This window comes from Mycothermus thermophilus, assembly GCF_041956435.1.
Source record: "Mycothermus thermophilus strain CBS 625.91 unplaced genomic scaffold VTJ04scaffold_6, whole genome shotgun sequence".
NCBI lineage: Eukaryota > Fungi > Ascomycota > Sordariomycetes > Sordariales > Chaetomiaceae > Mycothermus > Mycothermus thermophilus.
Window position 1 is genome coordinate 2,378,790 of NW_027191432.1, and position 18,539 is coordinate 2,397,328.

At 54.7% G+C, this 18,539-nt stretch overlaps 9 protein-coding genes across 9 annotated transcripts; 4 read left to right on the forward strand and 5 right to left on the reverse strand.

Moving 5' to 3' along the window:
- Window positions 1-694: 694 nt before the first annotated feature.
- On the forward strand, window positions 695-1,582 carry VTJ04DRAFT_9277 (uncharacterized protein; the record flags this gene model as incomplete). The annotated part of the gene is made up of 4 exons (XM_069367806.1): window positions 695-710; window positions 910-1,094; window positions 1,196-1,316; window positions 1,572-1,582. 4 exons carry the CDS (start codon window positions 695-697, stop codon window positions 1,580-1,582), a joined length of 333 nt encoding a protein of 110 aa, XP_069216098.1.
- A 46-nt stretch (window positions 1,583-1,628) lies between these two features.
- VTJ04DRAFT_9278 (uncharacterized protein) lies at window positions 1,629-1,838 on the reverse strand (the record flags this gene model as incomplete). Its single annotated transcript, XM_069367807.1, has 1 exon — window positions 1,629-1,838. One exon carries the CDS (start codon window positions 1,836-1,838, stop codon window positions 1,629-1,631), a length of 210 nt encoding a protein of 69 aa, XP_069216099.1.
- A 397-nt stretch (window positions 1,839-2,235) lies between these two features.
- On the forward strand, window positions 2,236-2,651 carry VTJ04DRAFT_9279 (uncharacterized protein; the record flags this gene model as incomplete). Its single annotated transcript, XM_069367808.1, has 2 exons — window positions 2,236-2,297; window positions 2,393-2,651. 2 exons carry the CDS (start codon window positions 2,236-2,238, stop codon window positions 2,649-2,651), a joined length of 321 nt encoding a protein of 106 aa, XP_069216100.1.
- Window positions 2,652-2,672: 21 nt separating this feature from the next.
- Window positions 2,673-3,251, forward strand: VTJ04DRAFT_9280 (uncharacterized protein; the record flags this gene model as incomplete). The annotated part of the gene is made up of 3 exons (XM_069367810.1): window positions 2,673-2,894; window positions 2,962-3,110; window positions 3,170-3,251. The coding sequence occupies 3 exons, from the start codon at window positions 2,673-2,675 to the stop codon at window positions 3,249-3,251; spliced, it is 453 nt and encodes a 150-aa protein (XP_069216101.1).
- Window positions 3,252-3,262: 11 nt separating this feature from the next.
- On the reverse strand, window positions 3,263-4,349 carry VTJ04DRAFT_9281 (uncharacterized protein; the record flags this gene model as incomplete). The annotated part of the gene is made up of 5 exons (XM_069367811.1): window positions 3,263-3,415; window positions 3,510-3,644; window positions 3,715-3,912; window positions 4,106-4,133; window positions 4,279-4,349. The coding sequence occupies 5 exons, from the start codon at window positions 4,347-4,349 to the stop codon at window positions 3,263-3,265; spliced, it is 585 nt and encodes a 194-aa protein (XP_069216102.1).
- A 2,049-nt stretch (window positions 4,350-6,398) lies between these two features.
- VTJ04DRAFT_9282 (mitochondrial 54S ribosomal protein uL24m) lies at window positions 6,399-7,726 on the forward strand (the record flags this gene model as incomplete). The annotated part of the gene is made up of 2 exons (XM_069367812.1): window positions 6,399-6,854; window positions 6,950-7,726. The coding sequence occupies 2 exons, from the start codon at window positions 6,399-6,401 to the stop codon at window positions 7,724-7,726; spliced, it is 1,233 nt and encodes a 410-aa protein (XP_069216103.1).
- Window positions 7,727-9,927: 2,201 nt separating this feature from the next.
- Window positions 9,928-10,941, reverse strand: VTJ04DRAFT_9283 (uncharacterized protein; the record flags this gene model as incomplete). The annotated part of the gene is made up of 1 exon (XM_069367813.1): window positions 9,928-10,941. The coding sequence occupies one exon, from the start codon at window positions 10,939-10,941 to the stop codon at window positions 9,928-9,930; it is 1,014 nt and encodes a 337-aa protein (XP_069216104.1).
- Window positions 10,942-14,459: 3,518 nt separating this feature from the next.
- On the reverse strand, window positions 14,460-17,033 carry VTJ04DRAFT_9284 (uncharacterized protein; the record flags this gene model as incomplete). Its single annotated transcript, XM_069367814.1, has 2 exons — window positions 14,460-14,525; window positions 16,242-17,033. The coding sequence occupies 2 exons, from the start codon at window positions 17,031-17,033 to the stop codon at window positions 14,460-14,462; spliced, it is 858 nt and encodes a 285-aa protein (XP_069216105.1).
- A 624-nt stretch (window positions 17,034-17,657) lies between these two features.
- Window positions 17,658-18,537, reverse strand: VTJ04DRAFT_9285 (uncharacterized protein; the record flags this gene model as incomplete). The annotated part of the gene is made up of 2 exons (XM_069367815.1): window positions 17,658-17,681; window positions 17,935-18,537. The coding sequence occupies 2 exons, from the start codon at window positions 18,535-18,537 to the stop codon at window positions 17,658-17,660; spliced, it is 627 nt and encodes a 208-aa protein (XP_069216106.1).
- Window positions 18,538-18,539: the final 2 nt, after the last annotated feature.

Sequence of the window (18,539 nt, forward strand, 5' to 3'; positions counted from 1 at the left end):
CTACGGAGTACATGGTGCATCACTCTGTCCACCGCTTCTCGAGGTATGTACAGTAAGCAGTTCGCTCTTCCTGTCCTGGGTCGGAAAGACGCGGAGATGCTCCATCTTCTTTATCCTATACTAAGCGGACCCGCGTGATATGCTTACCGCCTGGGCGGTATGAGTGCCGCTGGCCGCGTGAGCGGAGTGCCGGGGCGGGGTGGATGTAAGATATGTATGTATTACGGAGTAGTACTAACCGCCTGATCCTAGGTTTGGTTGCTAATTGCTTAGCTCTACTCCGCAGGTGAGTGAGGGGGAGAAAAGGCGGGGAAGCTTGTCCTGTGTGTGAGTGTGTGTGGGATGCCACGACAGATGGATGTTGGTGTGGTGCCCGGTGGTGTGCATGGGTGGGTGGATTCTTGGGGTTTGCTTATTTTGGAGGTTGTTTTACTGGTCGATTGTTGTATGTACATACATTATTAGGTACCTACCTGATGTACCGAACCTGAGGATGGTGCGTATGAAGAAACAGAAGAAGGACGGGCTGTCAGTGAGTGGGGGAGGGAGAGAGAGAATTGGGACCAAGGAAGCACAATGCCTACCTATGTTTATGGCAACTCATGGATGACTATGGCAGATCCAGAGAGTGACTAGGCAGTTGTTCGACCAACAATCCCCCTCTTGCAACACATGAACAAAACGTGTTATCATTATGCCTTCTTCAGCTTGTATGCATGCGGCTGGCTTGTCCACAACTAACCTGTAAACTGGTTTAGCGTCACACATGTGATGCGCGGCTGACACCAGCAATCTTAGGAGCGCAGTGGGGGTTTGGTTCCATCGGGAAGAAGTGAGGGGCAAGACGGTTGGGTTGTGGAAGAGGAGGAGAAGGAGGTGTACGGTAGGAAAGAGATTAGTTAAAGTTAGTTAACAAGAACAAGCCCGAGATCTTCATCCACCTCATCCAGCCTTGGGTCCAGGTGTCCATCACTTTATATAAGACCCCGCTCCCGTCCCCGCCCACCGCACCTCTCACCTACCACACCACCTCTCCGGACAACAAACACATCATCACCACCTGCCACCAAGCTGAAGACTACCTCTGCTCAGTAGTAGGTGTCCCTCCCCTCTCACATATTCAACACAGTAAGAGTCTACTCTGTCAAACAAAACCCGGAGACTGAGACTCACCACCACCTTCTATCCAATCCAGGCCTCTTACAACAACCAAGACACACACCTCACTCCAACCGGCCAAAATGGGTCACTCCAGCTGCCCCAAGTGCGGTGCCGCTACCGACGGCTCGAGCAAGACCTGCAGCTCCTGCGGTGCTGTAAGTTCTTCTCCTCCCTCTTCTTCCCTTCGTTCCAACCACCTCTACCTAGGGGTACCTCAGGAACTCAGGTACAGAGAGAGAGACACCTGCGCTAGGTCTGTCCAATGGACCCGACGTCATCATACCCTCTTCTTGTCTCCTCCTGTACCTCAAGTCCCTCAGGCACTTACCTGACCTACCTACCGACCTCTATCGTTGCATATGGATGTGTGTGCCTATGTAGGTATGAAGTAAAATACTAACAGCGAACAGACCTGCCCTAACTAAACCCCTTGTTCCTTCCTATCCTACCGGACTCGGGGGACTTTGTTATCTGTCTTCCCGAGAAACAGTAACAACAGCAGCAACAACGGCAACAACAATGGCAATGACAGCGATGACGACAATGACGCGATAAACAGAGCGCAATAGCACCAAACGCCAACAATATAACAATATGATGAACACACCACTCCTCAAGCACCCACTCATTCTCCACCTCATCTTCCCCCCGCCCGGTCCGACAATCCATTCATCCATTCACGGGTCAATATCTGAGCTATTATCTACCTGACCTACCTTCCCTGACCTAGGCGGTTGCTTGTCCACATAGTCAAGACGACATCCGACGACGACGACGACGACGACGGGGACTAGGAACTGGGAAAAATGGGACGTGATGTGATGTGCCATGGCGGGGTGAACGACAGGATGTGGTGGTTGTGGCTCTCAGCTATATTGTTTGGTAGTTCAGGTAGCTAGTCACCTACATTTTTTTTTTCACAATCCAATGGGTGGTTATCCCCAAGAACGAAACCAAGTCCTCCAGTCTCGAATCGAACACACAACCTTAGCATGGTGGATGGATGAACTCTACTGCCTGCCGAGGGATGTGTGTGCGTATCAGGTACCTCAGGTATCCAAGCATCTCGCCGTCATGGGTGTGATGATATTGCTTATCATCCTCCAAAACAGGCACCTACCTACTTACCATCTCATGTAACATCACAGTTTCTGTCAACACAACAACTCACTCACTCTCCAACACATATTGCCTACTCATTCGTACATCCAACAATCACGTATTAGTCAAGCCACCCAAATACAAACCCAAGTAAAAAAAATATTAAAATAAAAAACCACGTTGTTACCGACAAAGTACTACGTACTAACTTATCTGAGACACAGACAGGACACAGACACAGACACAGAGAGGTTAGACCAGAGAGACAGAGACCGAAAAGAGAGGAAACAACACCAACAACGACAACAGGGATAAGAGAGAAACCCAAAAACAAGCTCCGAGAAAGAGAGACCCGCGCGGGACTGAGGAGGGACGTGGTTACATTATAGAAGAAAGAGAAGATAAGAAAAATGTCCTCACGACTCCCCAAACCCCAGCGTCGCCAAATCTCCCCTCCCCTTTCGCTTGTCTTCCTTGACGCCTGTATCTCTCCAACCCTACTATCGCCACTCCTAAGAGATCCATCCAGACAGAGCTCAGGAGGCAACAAGGCGGGCCCCGCTGAGGAGGACACGCCCCAACCTCCCCAACTCTTGATCCTTTGCTTGACCCAAAAAACATCCCATTATCCCGTGTGGCCTTGATCCCCCCAAGATCCGGTTGCACAACAAGCCGTGTAAACCGAAGAATCGCCTGTAGTCTGCACGGGTTATGACAACAAAACCCCACGCCTCCGTTTCCCACCCCGTTCAGCAAGCGACTATTAGGCTACTTAAGCTCAAGATTACAGCCGAAGGCGGGACCAAGAAGCAGGGGCGACAGGATATCCACATGTCTCTCCAGAGACGGTGAAAGTCTATGCGTGAACCCATCGCGAAGGGTGGATTTGCCGTGCTGACAAACCCAGAACTATGCGGCAGACGACAGCGGCAACGGCGGCAGGCGATCGGTCAACGGGAATGGGGGGACCGGGTCGGGATGAACGGTAGGTGTGTCGCGTTTAGGCAATAACGCACTTCTTCTTCTTGCCACCGGTCTTCTTGAGCAACGCGCACCGTGTCGCCGTCTCGAACACCTCGCGGACACCCTCGTTTGTCTTGGCCGAGCACTCGAGGTACTTGGCGGCCTTGATGTTGTTGGCGACAGCTTGGCCCTGTGGGAATTTGCGTTAGCGTGTCTGCATCCAGGCACAGTGACATTCAGGCGCGGTGGATGGTGGTGGGTCTGTCTGTCTAGAAGCTACCTACCTGCTCGTACGTCACGGGCTGCTGGCTGGTCTTGCGCAGCTCCTCAATGGTCTTGGGGTCGTGGCGGAGATCCTTCTTGCAGCCGACCAGGAGCTTGGGGACATCAGGGCAAAAGTGATGGACCTCGGAGCACCACTATGAAAGTAGGGGGTTAGCCATGCGCTACGAGGCCGTCAAGATATTCTTTTATCTGGACAGTGCTCACCTTCTCGCCGACGTTGTCGAGAGAGTCGGGGGAGTCGATGGCGAAGCAGATCAGGATGACGTGAGAATCGGGGTACGACAGGGGCCGCAGGCGGTCGTAGTCTTCCTGACCAGCAGTATCCCATAGCGCAAGCTCGACGTGCTTGCCATCGACCTCGACATCGGCAACGTAGTTCTCGAAGACGGTGGGAACGTAGACCTGGAGAGGTGTGATGTTAGCTGTTGTTTGCCGGCGGAACCTGTGTTGCGGAGTCGGGCGATGTTGGGAGCTGGGCGTGGGAAAAGACAAGGGGGTTGTTGGTGGATGAGGAGGCGGTCTGGAAGAACCCAGCGAAGGGGGTTGGAGGTGGCGGCGATGATGGCGGGAATCAAGGCATTGTTGTCCAACTCACCTCAGGGAAGGTGCCCTTGGAGAAGACGCTGGTATCGAGTCATGTCAGCATGAGCGGTGCAAAATATGGTGAGAGTCAAGTTGGGCGACGCGCATGCTGGAGCTGGCGATGGATGGGAGCAGGCTGGGTGTCTGTGTGTTTGGTTGGGGTAGGGAAAGCGAGAGATAACTCACATCAGCAGGCAAGTCTTGCCGCAAGCACCGTCGCCGACGATGACGAGCTTTCTGCGGATCTCAGCGGCCATTGTGGGTGATATTAAGAGAGTATCAAAGGGTTTGTTGATGCTCGATGATAGAGTTGGTGGTGCTGCTGCAGGACGGAGCTGCAGGCAAGGCGTGGATCAAGATGGGCGACGGGCGCTGTCGGGAAGGACGAGGCAGCCGCGGGGTGGAGGAGAAAGAAAAAAAGAATTAAAAAGATGTAGAGGAAGAGATGGGGAGGGAGGGCAGATGATGCAGATGGATGCAGACGAGATGGGGATGTTGAGATGTTGTTGTTGTGGTTTTGTTTGTTGCTGAGGAAGTGGAGAGTTGGAAAGGGTCAAAGGCGAAGGAAGGGTTGGAGGCGGAAGAGGACAGAAGAAGGAGAAGGAGAGGCAGCCGGGGCTTGTTTTGGGCCTGGCGAGCTGGCGAGGCGATTGGGGATTGGTCGAGGTGTGGACTGGGCTGGGCTGGGGCTGGGCCGAGAAGAGCCACCAGAAGAGCTGGGCAGGCCTGAGGCACCTGCAGCACTGGGGACTGGGGGGGAAGGGGCAGGAAAGGAGCGGGAACGGGAGCGGCCAGAAACGATAACTCGGTTGCCAATTCAGGCCAGTGCAGGTGTCAGTTGTGTTGGATGTCCGCCTTTTAAGCTCGATGCTTCTACACAGTCAGTCCTCTGTCAAGAACACAGTCCTGGCCGATAACGTCACGCCGACGAGGCACAGACTGGAAACATCAGGACTCATGTGCCCATGGGCAGTCCTAGGGCGGCCTCCTTTCCCCTTCTTACTCGTAGACTACCTACACAGCATTTGAATGCGCCTCGTATCCGAGCAATGCTTCCCAGCTCCAGGAATCGGTTACTGGGAGATTGGGGTTGGGGACAATTCGTCATCACGAGATGGCTGCGGCCTGCACTGTGCAGGGCCACCGCTGGACTTGACCTGAGCCCAGGAGCCGAGCGCCGGGCGGCTGGTCCCGGGCTGGGCCTGGGCTGGACTGCGCAAAGTGTTCACTTGGTCACTTGGCTCGCTGAGCTTCCAGACCAGATACTCCAGTGGAGGAGAGCATTCTACGAGCAACTATTGAAAAGGTTACCACAGTATGCTGTTTCTTTTGTCGTTTTACGGACGTTGCATGCAGTCCATCTGACCTCAGGTCAGGGACACTACGAATGCGTGACGGTGACGGAGAGCGGACGATCAATGGATCCATCTCCTGAATCCCAATCCCCGAGAGATACTCCGTCGATGCCAATTGCTTGCACGTGAGAATGGCTGCCTCCCGATGACACAGCACCGAAGGAACCCTCCATTCCGCCATCTCCCAACCTGACACAAACATGGTCCGGCTCGGATTGCCCGTGGCTGGGGAAACCTGTCGCAGAGGTGGATTCTGTTGATCATGTTGCTGTTGGGCAAGGCAAAGCAAAGCAAAGCCTCCTGAGCAGGGCTGCAAGTTGTCGGTGTGTGTGCTGGACGTGTTCCTGTCCGAGCATCCATTCAGGTGGCCAGAAAGTCCTAGGGGCCATCGGTCCGTACCCCGTAGGACTCGCAGGCTCAGCGAGGCTGATGCGGGCCTTCAGGGCTGCAGACGGACATCGCAGCCAGTTCAGGACAAAAGAAATCCAAAACAGGCGGAACCGCAAACCTGGAACCTGGGAGGCATTGGATTGTCAAAAGTCAACAATTGCAAACTTTGGCGGACATGCACTTCTGGTGAGGTACAGGACCTACCTGAGGTGCCCGAGTTGCCATCATCAAGGCCTCCTCATCTTTCAGTTGAGCACCCTGTCAGGGCCGTCAGGTCCTGGCACATGCCCCATGGATGGAATCGAAGGACTTCCTTATCTCCCGTCCCCTTTCTGCTGACAGCTGCCAACCCCATGCTACCAGCTGTCCGGCCCCGAGCGGGACCTTCCGGGTCGGTGGGTCCACCCGGTGGTCGAGTCCCTCCTAATTGGGATGCGGGACCTAAACTTTTCGACATGATGAAGCCGGGCATGCTGACGCCGTGACGCCGTGACGCCGCAACGCCGACAACGCCGACAACCCAACTCGGAACCCTTCCGCTCTCTCCATCCCACCGGCGCCATGGACAAGATCCTCCGCCGCGTGCGCATGGCCGAGCGCAATGTGGCCCGGCGAGCCCAGCGCCAGGCCCTACGCCTCCACATAGAAGAGAAGACCGAGCGCATCAGAGCAGCCACCGACGTTGGCCGGCACGCCAGGGTTCTTCTCAAAGAAGCCGTGAAGGCACGCCGCGAAGACCTCGAGCTTGGGCCTCTCGCGCCGCGCCGTGAGGGCCCGACCAACATCGAGGGCCTCTTCTGGGGCAGCATCTCGATCCAGCAGGCCATGCTCCACAACAAAATCACTCCGCAACAGAAGGCTGCCCGTTCCGCCTGGGCCGGCGGCCCCAATTATGTCTGTCTCGCCGTCGGCGATCGCGTCGTCGTCCTCGAGGGTCCAGACAAGGGCAAGATTGCCCCCATCGAACTTCTCGACAAGGATAGAATGATCGTCATGCTCGGCAACGGCGTTGGCATGGTAAGCTGTCCTCCTCCTCCTCCTCCTCCTCCTCCTCCTCCTTCTGTCTCACCCTTCTTTTTCTGCAACTCCTTCCTAACTGACGCTTTCTCCAGGTCAACACCCACATCCCCCGCTACCTCCGCCAGGACGGCCAAGACGCCGTGCAAGTCGTCCAGAGCAGCATCCCCATCTCGTCGGTGCGCCTCGTCCACCCCATCCCGGACCCCGTCACCGGCGAGGTCCGTGACCGCATCATCCGCGAGCTCAAGCCCGCCGGCATCGTCCACGACCGCGCGACGCGGCGCGTCTACTACTCACGCGTCGTGCCGGGGCTGAACCTGCGCATCCCGTGGCCCAAACAAGAACCCGTCGAGGAGCCGGACCACCCCGTCGATACGTTGCGGCTGGACGTCGAAGAGCGCACCTTTGTCCCCACCCTCCTCCGCGCGCCCATGCCCGAGTCGGTCATCGACGAGCTGCGCAACAAGTACTCCAAGTTCCGCACCCGGCACACGGACGAGTACATTGCCGAGGTGGAGCGGCGCGAGGCGGAGAAGCGCATCAAGAAGCACGGCGACCCGGCCGCCGTCGAGGGCATGCTCCTGCCGATCCAGGAGTACCATCGCAAGGTCCGCGAGGAGAAGAAGAAGCGCGGCCAGCCTGAGTTGACTGAGGAGATGCTGGCCAAGATTGGCGAGGTGATTGCGAGGAATAAGTACGGCGGGAAGCTGCCTGGTTTGGAGGAGGCAGAGACACAGCAGAGTGGTGGTGGTGATGCTACTACGGCCGAGGTGGATAAGGTGCAGAAGGCTGTGGAGGAGTTGGCACTTGGGGGTGACGACGCTGCGAAACCGCCAGGCGGTGATCAGCCAACAACGGGGACATCATGATTGGAACGTTGATGATGACTACGATAAATGGGTGGTTTTTGGTGACGGTTGTAAAATACCTACGTGCCAAACTGTCAGGGACAGCAGGCGGCTTGTGTGCTCCCTGTTCTTGTGTACCAATACTAGTGTGGGATATAGAGCGTATACCATGGGAGAGGTTTGTGTATGGCGTTATAGGGCCTTTGGCTTGACTCTGTTGATGTCGGACGACAGCATTTATACCCTCCTCTTTTTTGTTCTTATGCATTTTCGGGCCCGGGGGTAAGGAGTAACGAAGGCCACCAAATCTTGCACATTGGAGCCACGTCTCTCTCGGACCAACATCCGGGAACATCGGGTCCGTACGTCGTTTGAGAAATCGTCCGTGAGAGCGAAGACGATCTCGCACATTAGGGTGAGCATCGGACAATTCGAACAGCAGCCAGCCTGGTCTCAAAATCGTTGGCAAGCAACCCTTCCCCGGACCCTCAAGCTTTGTTGCTTCACAGAAGGCCAGGGCTAAAACAAGGCGTCGGGCAACCCGCCAGGCAGGCTGTGAAACAAAATCATCACAACCATTGGTCGGCGCACTCTGCTGTTTTTTGTGTGGCAGGAAAGTAGGTCAGTACCTAAGTTGTTTTGCTTCTCAGTATCCAGCCCTGACTATCCGTAAGGTGACATATCGTGTCAAACAAGGCGGGAGTCGTCGAATCATCGAAACTAGCATCTCTTTGCTCCGTATTACAAAGATTTCCGGAGTGGTGGTTATATGTCCTGGTAGTTATGTACCAGGCAGACAAGAGCTGACGAGGCTGACAAGCATGAACATGCGTGGCGAAAGCCGCGCCGTGCCGCATAGCTGACCACCTCTGTCCTCCGGTACTCCGAGCCATACAGAGCATTTGACGGTTCGAAAACGACCAAAGGACTTCTGCTGATTGCCACCACGCAACCACCTTCCACAGGACACACACCAAACAAGGCATATCCCGTATTCGGTAGTTACTCAAACTTACACATTAATACACTGACCGACCGGATGGCTCGGGTGCGGGATCCGATGTGGTGTGGCGGGAGATGTTTCGTCTCCCTTTCTTTCCCTACTGTTCTATGGGATTGGATCGTAGGACTTAAATAGGGTATTTCCGAGGCGGCCTCACTTGCCCTGTGCATCCATACCATCCAGACCGGCGTGAGTGATTGGGCGGTCTGGACAGTAAAAAGTGTTGGGGATGGGTTAGTTGATGGTTTGAGGGTTGTCGGTGAGAAGTGGCGATTCATCAAGGGGATGAACGGACAGCAATTGTTTATTAACTGGGGTAACTACCTTAGTTAACTACCTGCCTGGACCAGGTCTCGTGAGGAGGATTATGATGGACTTTTTTGTCTTCGTATTTCCTCCTTCAAGGTTCTTGTGTCTGCTTATTACAGTTCTCTATCCGTATGGAAACTTCTCTGACAAGGGTCTGGATTCTCTTTTCTCTCTGCTCATCTGGGTAATGTCATCTCTTCTCTCTCCATTCACTCGAGTAATGTCAATTTCTTGCGAATCTTGCTCTGAGATATCTTGTGATCAAAGACCCTCCAATAATCCCCTTTTCAACGGAATTTGAACAATCTCGGTTCTCAACCCTGTCCATACTATCCAAAGAATCCCGAGGATAACCGCCTCCAGTGGATTCCAGCACCCGGTCGGCCCTCCAGGAGACAGTCAACGACGAGAAAGCAAAAACCAAACCGATAAGATCGAATCCTGGTACCCCCGTCAAAGTTGATCGAATCAACAACCCGGTCCAGCCGATGACTCATCCCATCTCACGATCCTGACACAAACCACAGGCCTGCGCAAACAAATATCCTTCTTTTTTCGGGGTATCAAGGTCATAACGTCATCATCATCATCATCATCATAATCATAACCAAGGAAATGCTCATGAAAACAGAAAAGAAAAACAAAAATCCGGACAAAAGACAAAGACACGACATGGAAGCAGAAACCCAACGTCAACAATCTGTCCTTCCCCTGACGGTTGGCGGGGCAACACTCATCGTCAACTTTTCCTCCGCCCATCCATCTCGATGGCGCGGGGTTGGACGTCCGACGAGGTATCCCCTCACTGCTCAGCAGTGATGGGGAAGAGTGCGAGTTCGAATCCGAGGCCGACGCATCCGTGAGTCTGTGTCGGAGCTCTGTCCATCGGCTCCCGGTCCTTCTCTTCCCTTTATCGTCTTTCTTTTTCCCGCCTCCTCCTTCTCTCTTCATGCCTGTTGGCTCTCTCCCGCTCACGCAGTTCCTCTCGGAGCCTGCGTTGATCTTCTGGAGTGTACTGCAAGCCCCCATTCCGATCCTCTGCTCTGCGCCCCCTTGTGGCCACCCTCGACCGCGATCGATCATCTGGGTGCCGATACTTCTCCGGAAGTTCGGTATACGACATGAGGTGTTGGTACCACATCTCGTCGATCATGTCGAGCTTATACAGCTTCTTTACTACCCAGAAGTCGGGCCGTACGTTCGAGTACGTGGCATACGAGTGTTCGTCGACGATGTGCCGGTGAATGTGGCGCATGCGCTCTTCGAAGTTTGTGGCTCGGGCGGCTGGGAAGTCTGGGTCGTGACAAACGAATTCTCGCGGGCACCACCAGCAGATCAGGCGTTTGGGCAGGCGGCCACCGAAGTGATGCACCTTGTGGTGCTGAATCCAGGCGTGAAGCTCGCCGAGAGCAAACGCCTCGCGGCAGTTAAACATCTCTCTGAACTCGCACCAAAGGACGGTTCCGGGATCGGTCGCGTCATCGCTCTCATCATCCACTGGCCCCTGGCTACCAGGCGCGAAGTCGTAATGTTGGTGGTGGTGAGAAGGGGCTTCGACGGGAGGGGGAGGGAGCGGGTGAAGGTTGACGAAGTGGTTGAAGTTGTGCACCGGGGGTTCTGGCGGAGGGCGGATGCTCGTGGCAGCTGTGCTATAGCTGCCGGCGGCGCTGAAATAGGACTTGTGGGCGGTCGACTGGCTGATGTGGGTTAGGGCTCTAGGGGCGGTCAACCGGTTCTCGCTGTCCGTTGATGGGCTTGGTGGTGCGAAATGGTTCTCATCGTCGCCCGAGAACAACGCGCCGTTATCGAGAGCATATTCCGAAGTTGTTCCGGCGATGGCAGATCTTCGCACCTTATCGCGAACTTGGGTGACTTGATTGATCACGCCGTACACCTCGGCCAGGTCAATGTCTCGCCTGGCCATTGTTGGAATTCGGCCGACTGTCGTTGCAGGCCCGGTGGTAGTAATTGGAGGTGTGGCGACGACGCTTGGACTGGACACAGGACGATGGCTCTGCCGATGCTGCTGTCTGGGTTGTCTTTATGTCGAGAGTGTCTGGAGGATCCGACAACCACCCGATGAGCTGCAGCTGGAGTGCGGGGAAATGCCGTGGAAGAACTCGACGCCAACCACCACGAATGCAGCAAAGTGGTCTGGCGCGGGGTCACTTGGTGCTGCGCTCCGGCAAGAAGTGTCAAGAGCTCCGACGATTTGGAGTTGGTTACCCCTAAGATGGGGTTGAAGATATGAAGATGGGAAGAGATGGATGAGGGACTGAGGTCCGATGGGAGTCTTTGATGTGCTGGATGACTCGAAGGATGCGATGGCAGCTTCTCGAGGATGGAGGCGAGAGGGATCAAGGGGATTAAAGTACCTAGTCGGGAGACTGGGGGATGGAGGGAGGGACGATCCATCTGGCCATGAGCCGACAGACCAGGATGGAACGAGGGTCATGGTGCCTACCCCCGGATGTCAACACCATCAGGAACTTACCTGGCAGGTGCTCCCTACCTAACCTCCCATTCCGTCCCGATACTGCCTTTTGCGCCCTCTGTTCTGGACCTCTCTCACACCTCACCCCCTACCAGCACCTATCCATCGTCGGCCACGTTGCGCTCCAACTTCTTGTCCACCATGGATATCCATCTTCCTCACCCCCTGTCTAGAGATACCGGACTAGCTGCTGACCACCACTTAATGATTGACAATCCGGCCTATCCTTCGCTCTCCTACGTCTGTTCACACTGGATGGCCCCAGTGCAACGTTCTCACGCGTCTGGAACCGGCCATCGAACACACTCCTCCGCCTCTCTCTCGACTGGGGACCCGAGCCGTGCAGGAGCAAGCACGCGATAGCGCACTGTCGCATGAAACTCGGAACGCCAAATCCTACCGCGAGATGCAAGAGGGACGGACTTCGATATGGAGAAGAAAAGTGGGAACTCAACCTGCATCTCCATCACCCACCCTACAGACACTCGTGACTCACCTGGGCTTGCCAGCCCCGAACTGACGGGTGGTCGCATCCATGGTTTTGTTCGTCTACGAACCCAAAGCTTAACGTTATCTCCGGTTGACAGTGCCGTTCGTGATGCAGCTACCCGGGCCGAGTTGGGGGTGAAGCCAAGTCCCGATGGGCGCTCCCCGCAAGGAGATCTGGGTTTGTTGCACTCGACGTCGAGCATGGCGGTCACGTTTCTCTCTCGACGTTTCCGCCGTCACAATGCTTTATGGGCTTAACACTTCTGTAGGAAATTGAGATCACGAAGACCCAGAGCGTCAAGCATGGCCGCTTCGAACGATAACGGCAGCAAGGAAAAAGACTCATTCGCTTCCGCGATGCCGACGCTATTTTCATTTGGCCATTCTAGCGAGCATGCATGCCCGGTCTCAAGGTTATTTCTGTTTGGTCCGCCGACTCAGGGTCACGACTATGCGGCCACGCTCAGTAATCTCGGCCTGCAGGTAGTTACTTACCCAGAAGGGGTACTTACCACCCAACTCCCACCGGCAACAACCAGCAGCAGTGCGCCATTGGCGTGACTGTGCTGACAGGACAAGAATACAAGGGAATCCATTCATACATGCCTCCTTCACCGAAAACCGAGACCTGCTCCCTGAGACGGAGTCAACGGAGATCATGGACGGTTGTCGACGGTTGGTTGGCGGGGCGACGAAAAGGGGGAGTAGACGGAGAACTCCGTAACTTACAGAGTAACGACGAGGCTCTGCTTGGCCCCCTTTCCCCGTCCTCTCGAGATTCTCTTCTCCACAAGCCCCAACCCCGCGTCTCCGTCTCCGTCTACGACTATGACATAGGCTGACCCAAAGAGTCACGCAAGTCAAACTAGGTCGAACGGAACCTCCTCTCGATCAGGTAACCCCAGACTCAGCATGACTCCCCCTGGCCATCAATGTTGCAACCGGCGCGTGACTGGGCATCGCGAGCGCGAGGCCGGGAAGTCCAAATAAGAAGTGCATTCAAGTCGCGCGCGGTCCTATCACCAACCGACACGCGGTCTGATGAACAGGATCGCATGTGTTCGCATGTTGGTTCATCTAATTTTTCCTGCTCGCAGCTGAAATGTGTGTTGGGCTCCCTCAAGGCAGCGTGGAAGATGGAGAAGGCTGAATTCTCGCCTTCTCACTGATACTCAACGGCACTGGCTAGGGGCGTGCGGCATCAGATGGCAACAAACGATGGAACGCCCAGAGGGAGACCGGTCAGGCCTGACGAGAGACAAGATCATAGGGAGCAGCAGGATGGCAAATCAGCATGCAGAAGACTTGTCTCGACGCCGTGACGACGGGGATGACGAGCCGTGACAGCAAAGGAGACGCAAGACACAGTCTCAGTTTAATTTGGTGAGTGTCGTACAGACATCCTTCTGAGGGTTTCTGGGCGTGGTGGCGAGGACAAGCGGCCACGGGAGGTAGGTATTCGTCCAGGCAAGCTGCGGCTCAACTCCTTCCCTGCGGTCCTTGTTTCCGAATCCCCGAGTACTCCGTACAGACGCACGATGCTTGTCACTACCGTGTAAGTACAGCCCTGGTCATGGTTTGTGGATACCGGTCTATTAGCTTCGGTCACACAACATGTCGTTCCAAACAAGTTTGTTCCAATCTTCTCTACCGCAATTCCGTTCTGGGCTGGTTTTGGTTTTGAAGTTGGAGCTGCCGCGCGTATCTCCGACGGAACAAGTGAGATGACCGCGTAGTGTGCCGGTATAGTCGATCTGTCAATGACTTTTGATGATGATACACAACATCAAGGGGTGACCTCCCCGGATGCTCAACAATTCTTCGGCATCATGTGAGAACTCTTTGAGATCTCCCCGTGCAACATACACACAGAACCAATCACTTGGCTTCGTCAGAAGTAGTTTTTATACTTCCAAGATCACACCTTATCTCACGTGGGTGCATGTATGTAGGTATGGACTGCTCTCCCACTCTCCCACACACCTGCCCCTAGAGGGACAGATCAGGCAAGTCCCTACTGTACATACATGTATCAGAGATACCCATCAGTGTCCCACACCTTGACACCGAGCGGCGGGTAAACTCCAGAGCTACTGCGGGCGGCCGGGTGGGCATTCATGCAGACAAGATGCAGCCGTTCAGGCCCATTCCGCCCTCTGTGTGTCTGGATGGAATTGGTTGTGTCGAGGCCTAAAACACGGCCGAACCTTTCTCCTTCTGCCACCTACTGGCCTGTCACCACCACTACTGCAAGCCCCATGCAGTGCAGTGCATTCCGAACTCCGGGACCTTCCTCCACTACGTAGGTAGGTGTCTGCGGTAAAGTACCTAGCTGCAGGAGCTCGCGAGCTGGCGTTTGGCGTTCGTTCCTCCGAAATCGTACGTTTACAGGACACGGGATGGAGATGGATTGGCTGGTGTTAGAAACTGGCTGGTTGGATGGATGGATTGACCACACATCAAGAGGAGGAGGAGGAGGGATTAACCCTCGCCCAAAACCTATTGCCCAAAATCTCGGAATCCCACTACGGCTTGAGGTGAGTCAGTCCCGTCTTCACACGTAGCTGTTGTGACGGGGTTTGTGCAGGAATATGGGTGGTAGTGGTAGTTGGTGGTGGTGGTAGGATTTACACCCCCTTGCCCGCATGTCCACGACGTCAGGAGTGTGAGAGATGCCGCGGGGGTCGTTTGTTCACAGCATAACACAATCGCCGTGGGATCCTGGGGTCCTGGAATGCGGCTCTGCTTTGTTAGGGGGGTACCAATGACATACAATCAAGATCAGCTTAGGCACTACATCGGAGGAGGCCAAGCATATGAAGATAGAATGGAAAGGGGGGGGGGGTTGCGCGGTTGTTTTGGAGTGCAGGCAACCTGTACACACCACCCACGTAGGCTACGTAGGTACTCGGGAAGACCCGGCCGGCCGAGTTCATCCAGCCCAACGGCGTCAATTGCAGCATATCATACCTGGGAAAGAGTTCGGCAATTGTGTCCGGCAGTCTGTCTGTCGGTACGGTACATTCCGACCGACCGTCTAGACGTTGCAGCCCGGGTACGTCCTCCTGAGTTTCACTAATTACCTGAACTAACTGGGTGGCTCGGCTTGTTCCGAGAGAGGACCTACCCACCTAGATACCAAGGTAGCATCTAGGCAACGCAACCCGGAGCGGGAAACGTGTGTGAGATTGACACCCGACGACCACCCACCCGCCGGCCCGGTCATATTTCAGGTCGCAGTCGGCGCCGGTAAGCTGCCGCTGCCGCCGCCGCCGCAGCAGCTTTCCGGGTCCCAAGACTCGGTACCTAGGTAACACCGTCCGACCGGGCTGGTACTGGAGGCCCTGTTTTTCCTCTCGGACCAGGGCTGGATGGATGGATGGACGGATGAATGCTTGCTTACTTGCTTTGGATCCCGGTGTTGTAGTTGGGCATGAACGACAGTACCTATATTGGCATCCATGTGAAATGAGGAAGGGTGGGAGGCTACTGCTTATGAGATATGTACTACACAGTGTTCTTGGAGTCTGCTACCAGGAACGACGGCCTAGGTTGGTTGGCCCTTTTGCGCGCCTGGCGGGGGCAGCCCTGGTGTTCGCGTTTGGGTATGGTGATGGAAGAATGTCGTCATAGCGCATGGGGAGGAGGCTGTCCCCCCTTGCTGGCTGGGAAAGGGGAGAAAGAGGTGGGGGAGGGATGGACTGAAGCTTAAGGAAGAGGACACTTCACCCCTTTCACATAGCAGACAACAAGACATGTGCCAATTCGGTAATGAAGGTGCACTTTTCTCTGGGTTTCCCTGTTTCGGTATACCGGACGGATGGCCACAGGGTCTGTGTGGAGGATACCTAAAGGACGTCGAGGAGGGGGAGCTGGACTAATACCCGATCATATGCGAGGAGCGTCGATCTGGTGGAGCTCCAGCTGTTCGGCAATGGCATGTGAAGCAGAGGTTCAAAGAAGGGTTGAACACATCACGGTGGAGTGGGAGACGAGTGATAGGGGGTGTATTTTCGATGATGGCGAATAGTTCTGCTGGCTGGGTACCGGAGAGGATCGGCGCCGACGAGATCTGTCGTAACGTTTCAGCTAACCTCTTGCCCTTCTATGGAACCCATAGCGTTTCCATTCAGCATCACACTCCTTAATCTGCTCACCTCGTCAGCCAGCCAGTCAGCAAACCTGCGCATCTTTTGCACATCAACATCAACCCGGGTAGTGTCGAGCGAAAGGACACTTACCATTGTTTTCAACTTGGCCATGTACTTCCCCCACCGCTCATACTGCCTAAACTTCTTGATCTGTCGCTCTGCCAGCAGTTCCCGCTCTTTATCCCTCTCTTCTTCGCCCTCAATCTCCGGCTTCCACATGGTCCGGTTGTTGGCATGGATGGCACGATAGAGCTCCTTTTGTAAGGCGTCCAGTTCCTCTTCCAAGCGCTCGTAGTGTATCTCCGCCCATTGCATATCACGCGCGAGAGCAAGGCCCCGGGTAGAAATTTCGTCCCGCTTCTTGAACAGAAAAGCTTCTCGCTCCTGAGCTTTGATGGGGTCTTGCTCTTGCTCTTCCTCGCTCTCGTCCTCGTCAGATTCTTTGGAATCGTCCTCACCGTAGTCATCGTCATCCTCGTCCTGATCTTCGTCATCTTGTTCCTCCTCACCCTCGTCATCCTCCTCGTCGTCTTCCTCGTCATCTTCACCTTCATCTTTATCTCCCTTTCCATCTTCCTCTTTCACAACATCATTCCCCTCCACAGCCCCAAGATTTTCCTCCTCCTCCTCCTCCTCCTCCTCCTTCAACTCCTGTTTAACACACGACAAACCAACTTCCAACCCTTCACAAGCAGCAGCAGGCTCTTGTTCGGTCCGGCTACGGCCCGAATCCCGCTCCTCTTCCTCCTCCTTGTCCCCCTTATTGATCCTGGTTGTTGTAGCAGCGGGGTCTGCCTCGATGCTGCCGAGACTGAGGGCTTGCATCTCCTCTAATAGCTCCTGCTCCTGCTCCTGCCCCTGCTCTTGTTTGATGGGCCGCATGACGGAGGGTATTCCTGGCCTTTAAAGGGGGAGGGATGAGAGGGTAGGTACGTAAGGTAGGGCAAGTATGTTGGATGTCTTTGGATAACGGGCACCGGCTTGTTGATGGTGATGAGAAAGCGAACTAAGCCTTACCTTCCAAGTACCCAACCTCGTTCAAGAATACACGCAAATCCCGATATTTATCCTCGTCTATGTGCTTGTGACTGCGTCATCTTCTCTCAAGCAAGCCGTATGCACGCCGCATGTTGGGTGACATGCTGTCACAAATGTTGATGTTGGCATCAACATGGACAGTGGCAAGCAGTACAAACTGCCTTGATTGTTACCTATTTTCCTAGGTATATTGTTATTACTAGCAGATATTTAGGAGCGGAGGCTGGTTACTGGTCGGTTGGGGGATGAGGATGAGGTGGTTTTGCTAAGGCGGATGGATTGGTTGGATGAATGACAGTGAAAGGGGATATCCTGGACTACCTGCTCAGATGTGAGGTGTGTTGATATGGTGTAAGTGTTTGGCAGTGGCGGGTGGAAGGTTAGCAGTAAGGGTTCGAACATATCACGAGCGAGCCGAACATATTGGAAGTGTCTGTAGAGGAGATGGATTTCTAATTCTACATAGTTCTAGCTCTTGTCCCTGAACAGGGACTAGGTTGGAAAGGGCGATGGCGTCAACGTTGGCGAGACCTATCCTGGGCTGTTATCAACCACAAGTCTCTGAGCTAGTTGGTGTCATGTGATAAAGGCGCACCAACCTTCGCCGTTCTTCATCCAAAAGGGCTTGAACATGACGCCATTCAGCATTACACTTCTCAAGCTGCCCATTCCGTTTCGTCAGTCAATCAGCAACAGCAAGCCGACACATCTCTTCTCCATGACCCCTGGTGTACTACCGACTCACCTCTTTCTTCGGCATCCTCACGTACTCCCATTTTTCACCAACCTCTTTCTGCTTCTGCTCAATCTTCTCCGAAAGCAAAATAACTTTCTTCCTCCTTGTTTCCTTTTCCTCTTCGTCTGGTTCCAACCGGGGTTGATAGAAACCGATTACGTGAAGATGTTCTTCCTGCAGGCCCTTCAACTCCTTTCCCGACCACCCGAGGCTCGCCAGCGCCAGACTCAGGTCAAGAATGCATTCATTGCGCCGGCTATGGATGACATCACGCAGCTGGTGGAGGGAGAGGGGTCGGTTTCTCGTGTTAGTGGGGTCTTTCCCCAGCTCCTGCGCCTTCTCTTCCTCTCCGCCCTCCCTTTTCACAACAACAGTCTTCCCCTCCGCGACGCCGACCTTTTTCTCCTCTTCCTCCTCCTTCTTCAACTCCCACTTAACAACCGACAAACCAACTCCCAGCCCCTCGCAAGCCGGAGCAGGCTTTCCCTCAATGTCGCGGAGACTCAACTCCTCCTCTTCCTCCTTTTTAATTTTTGTTGTGGCGGAGGGTTTCACCTTGTCTACAACTTTGAGGTCCAGCTCCTGGTCCAGCTCCTGTTTGATGGGCGGCATTG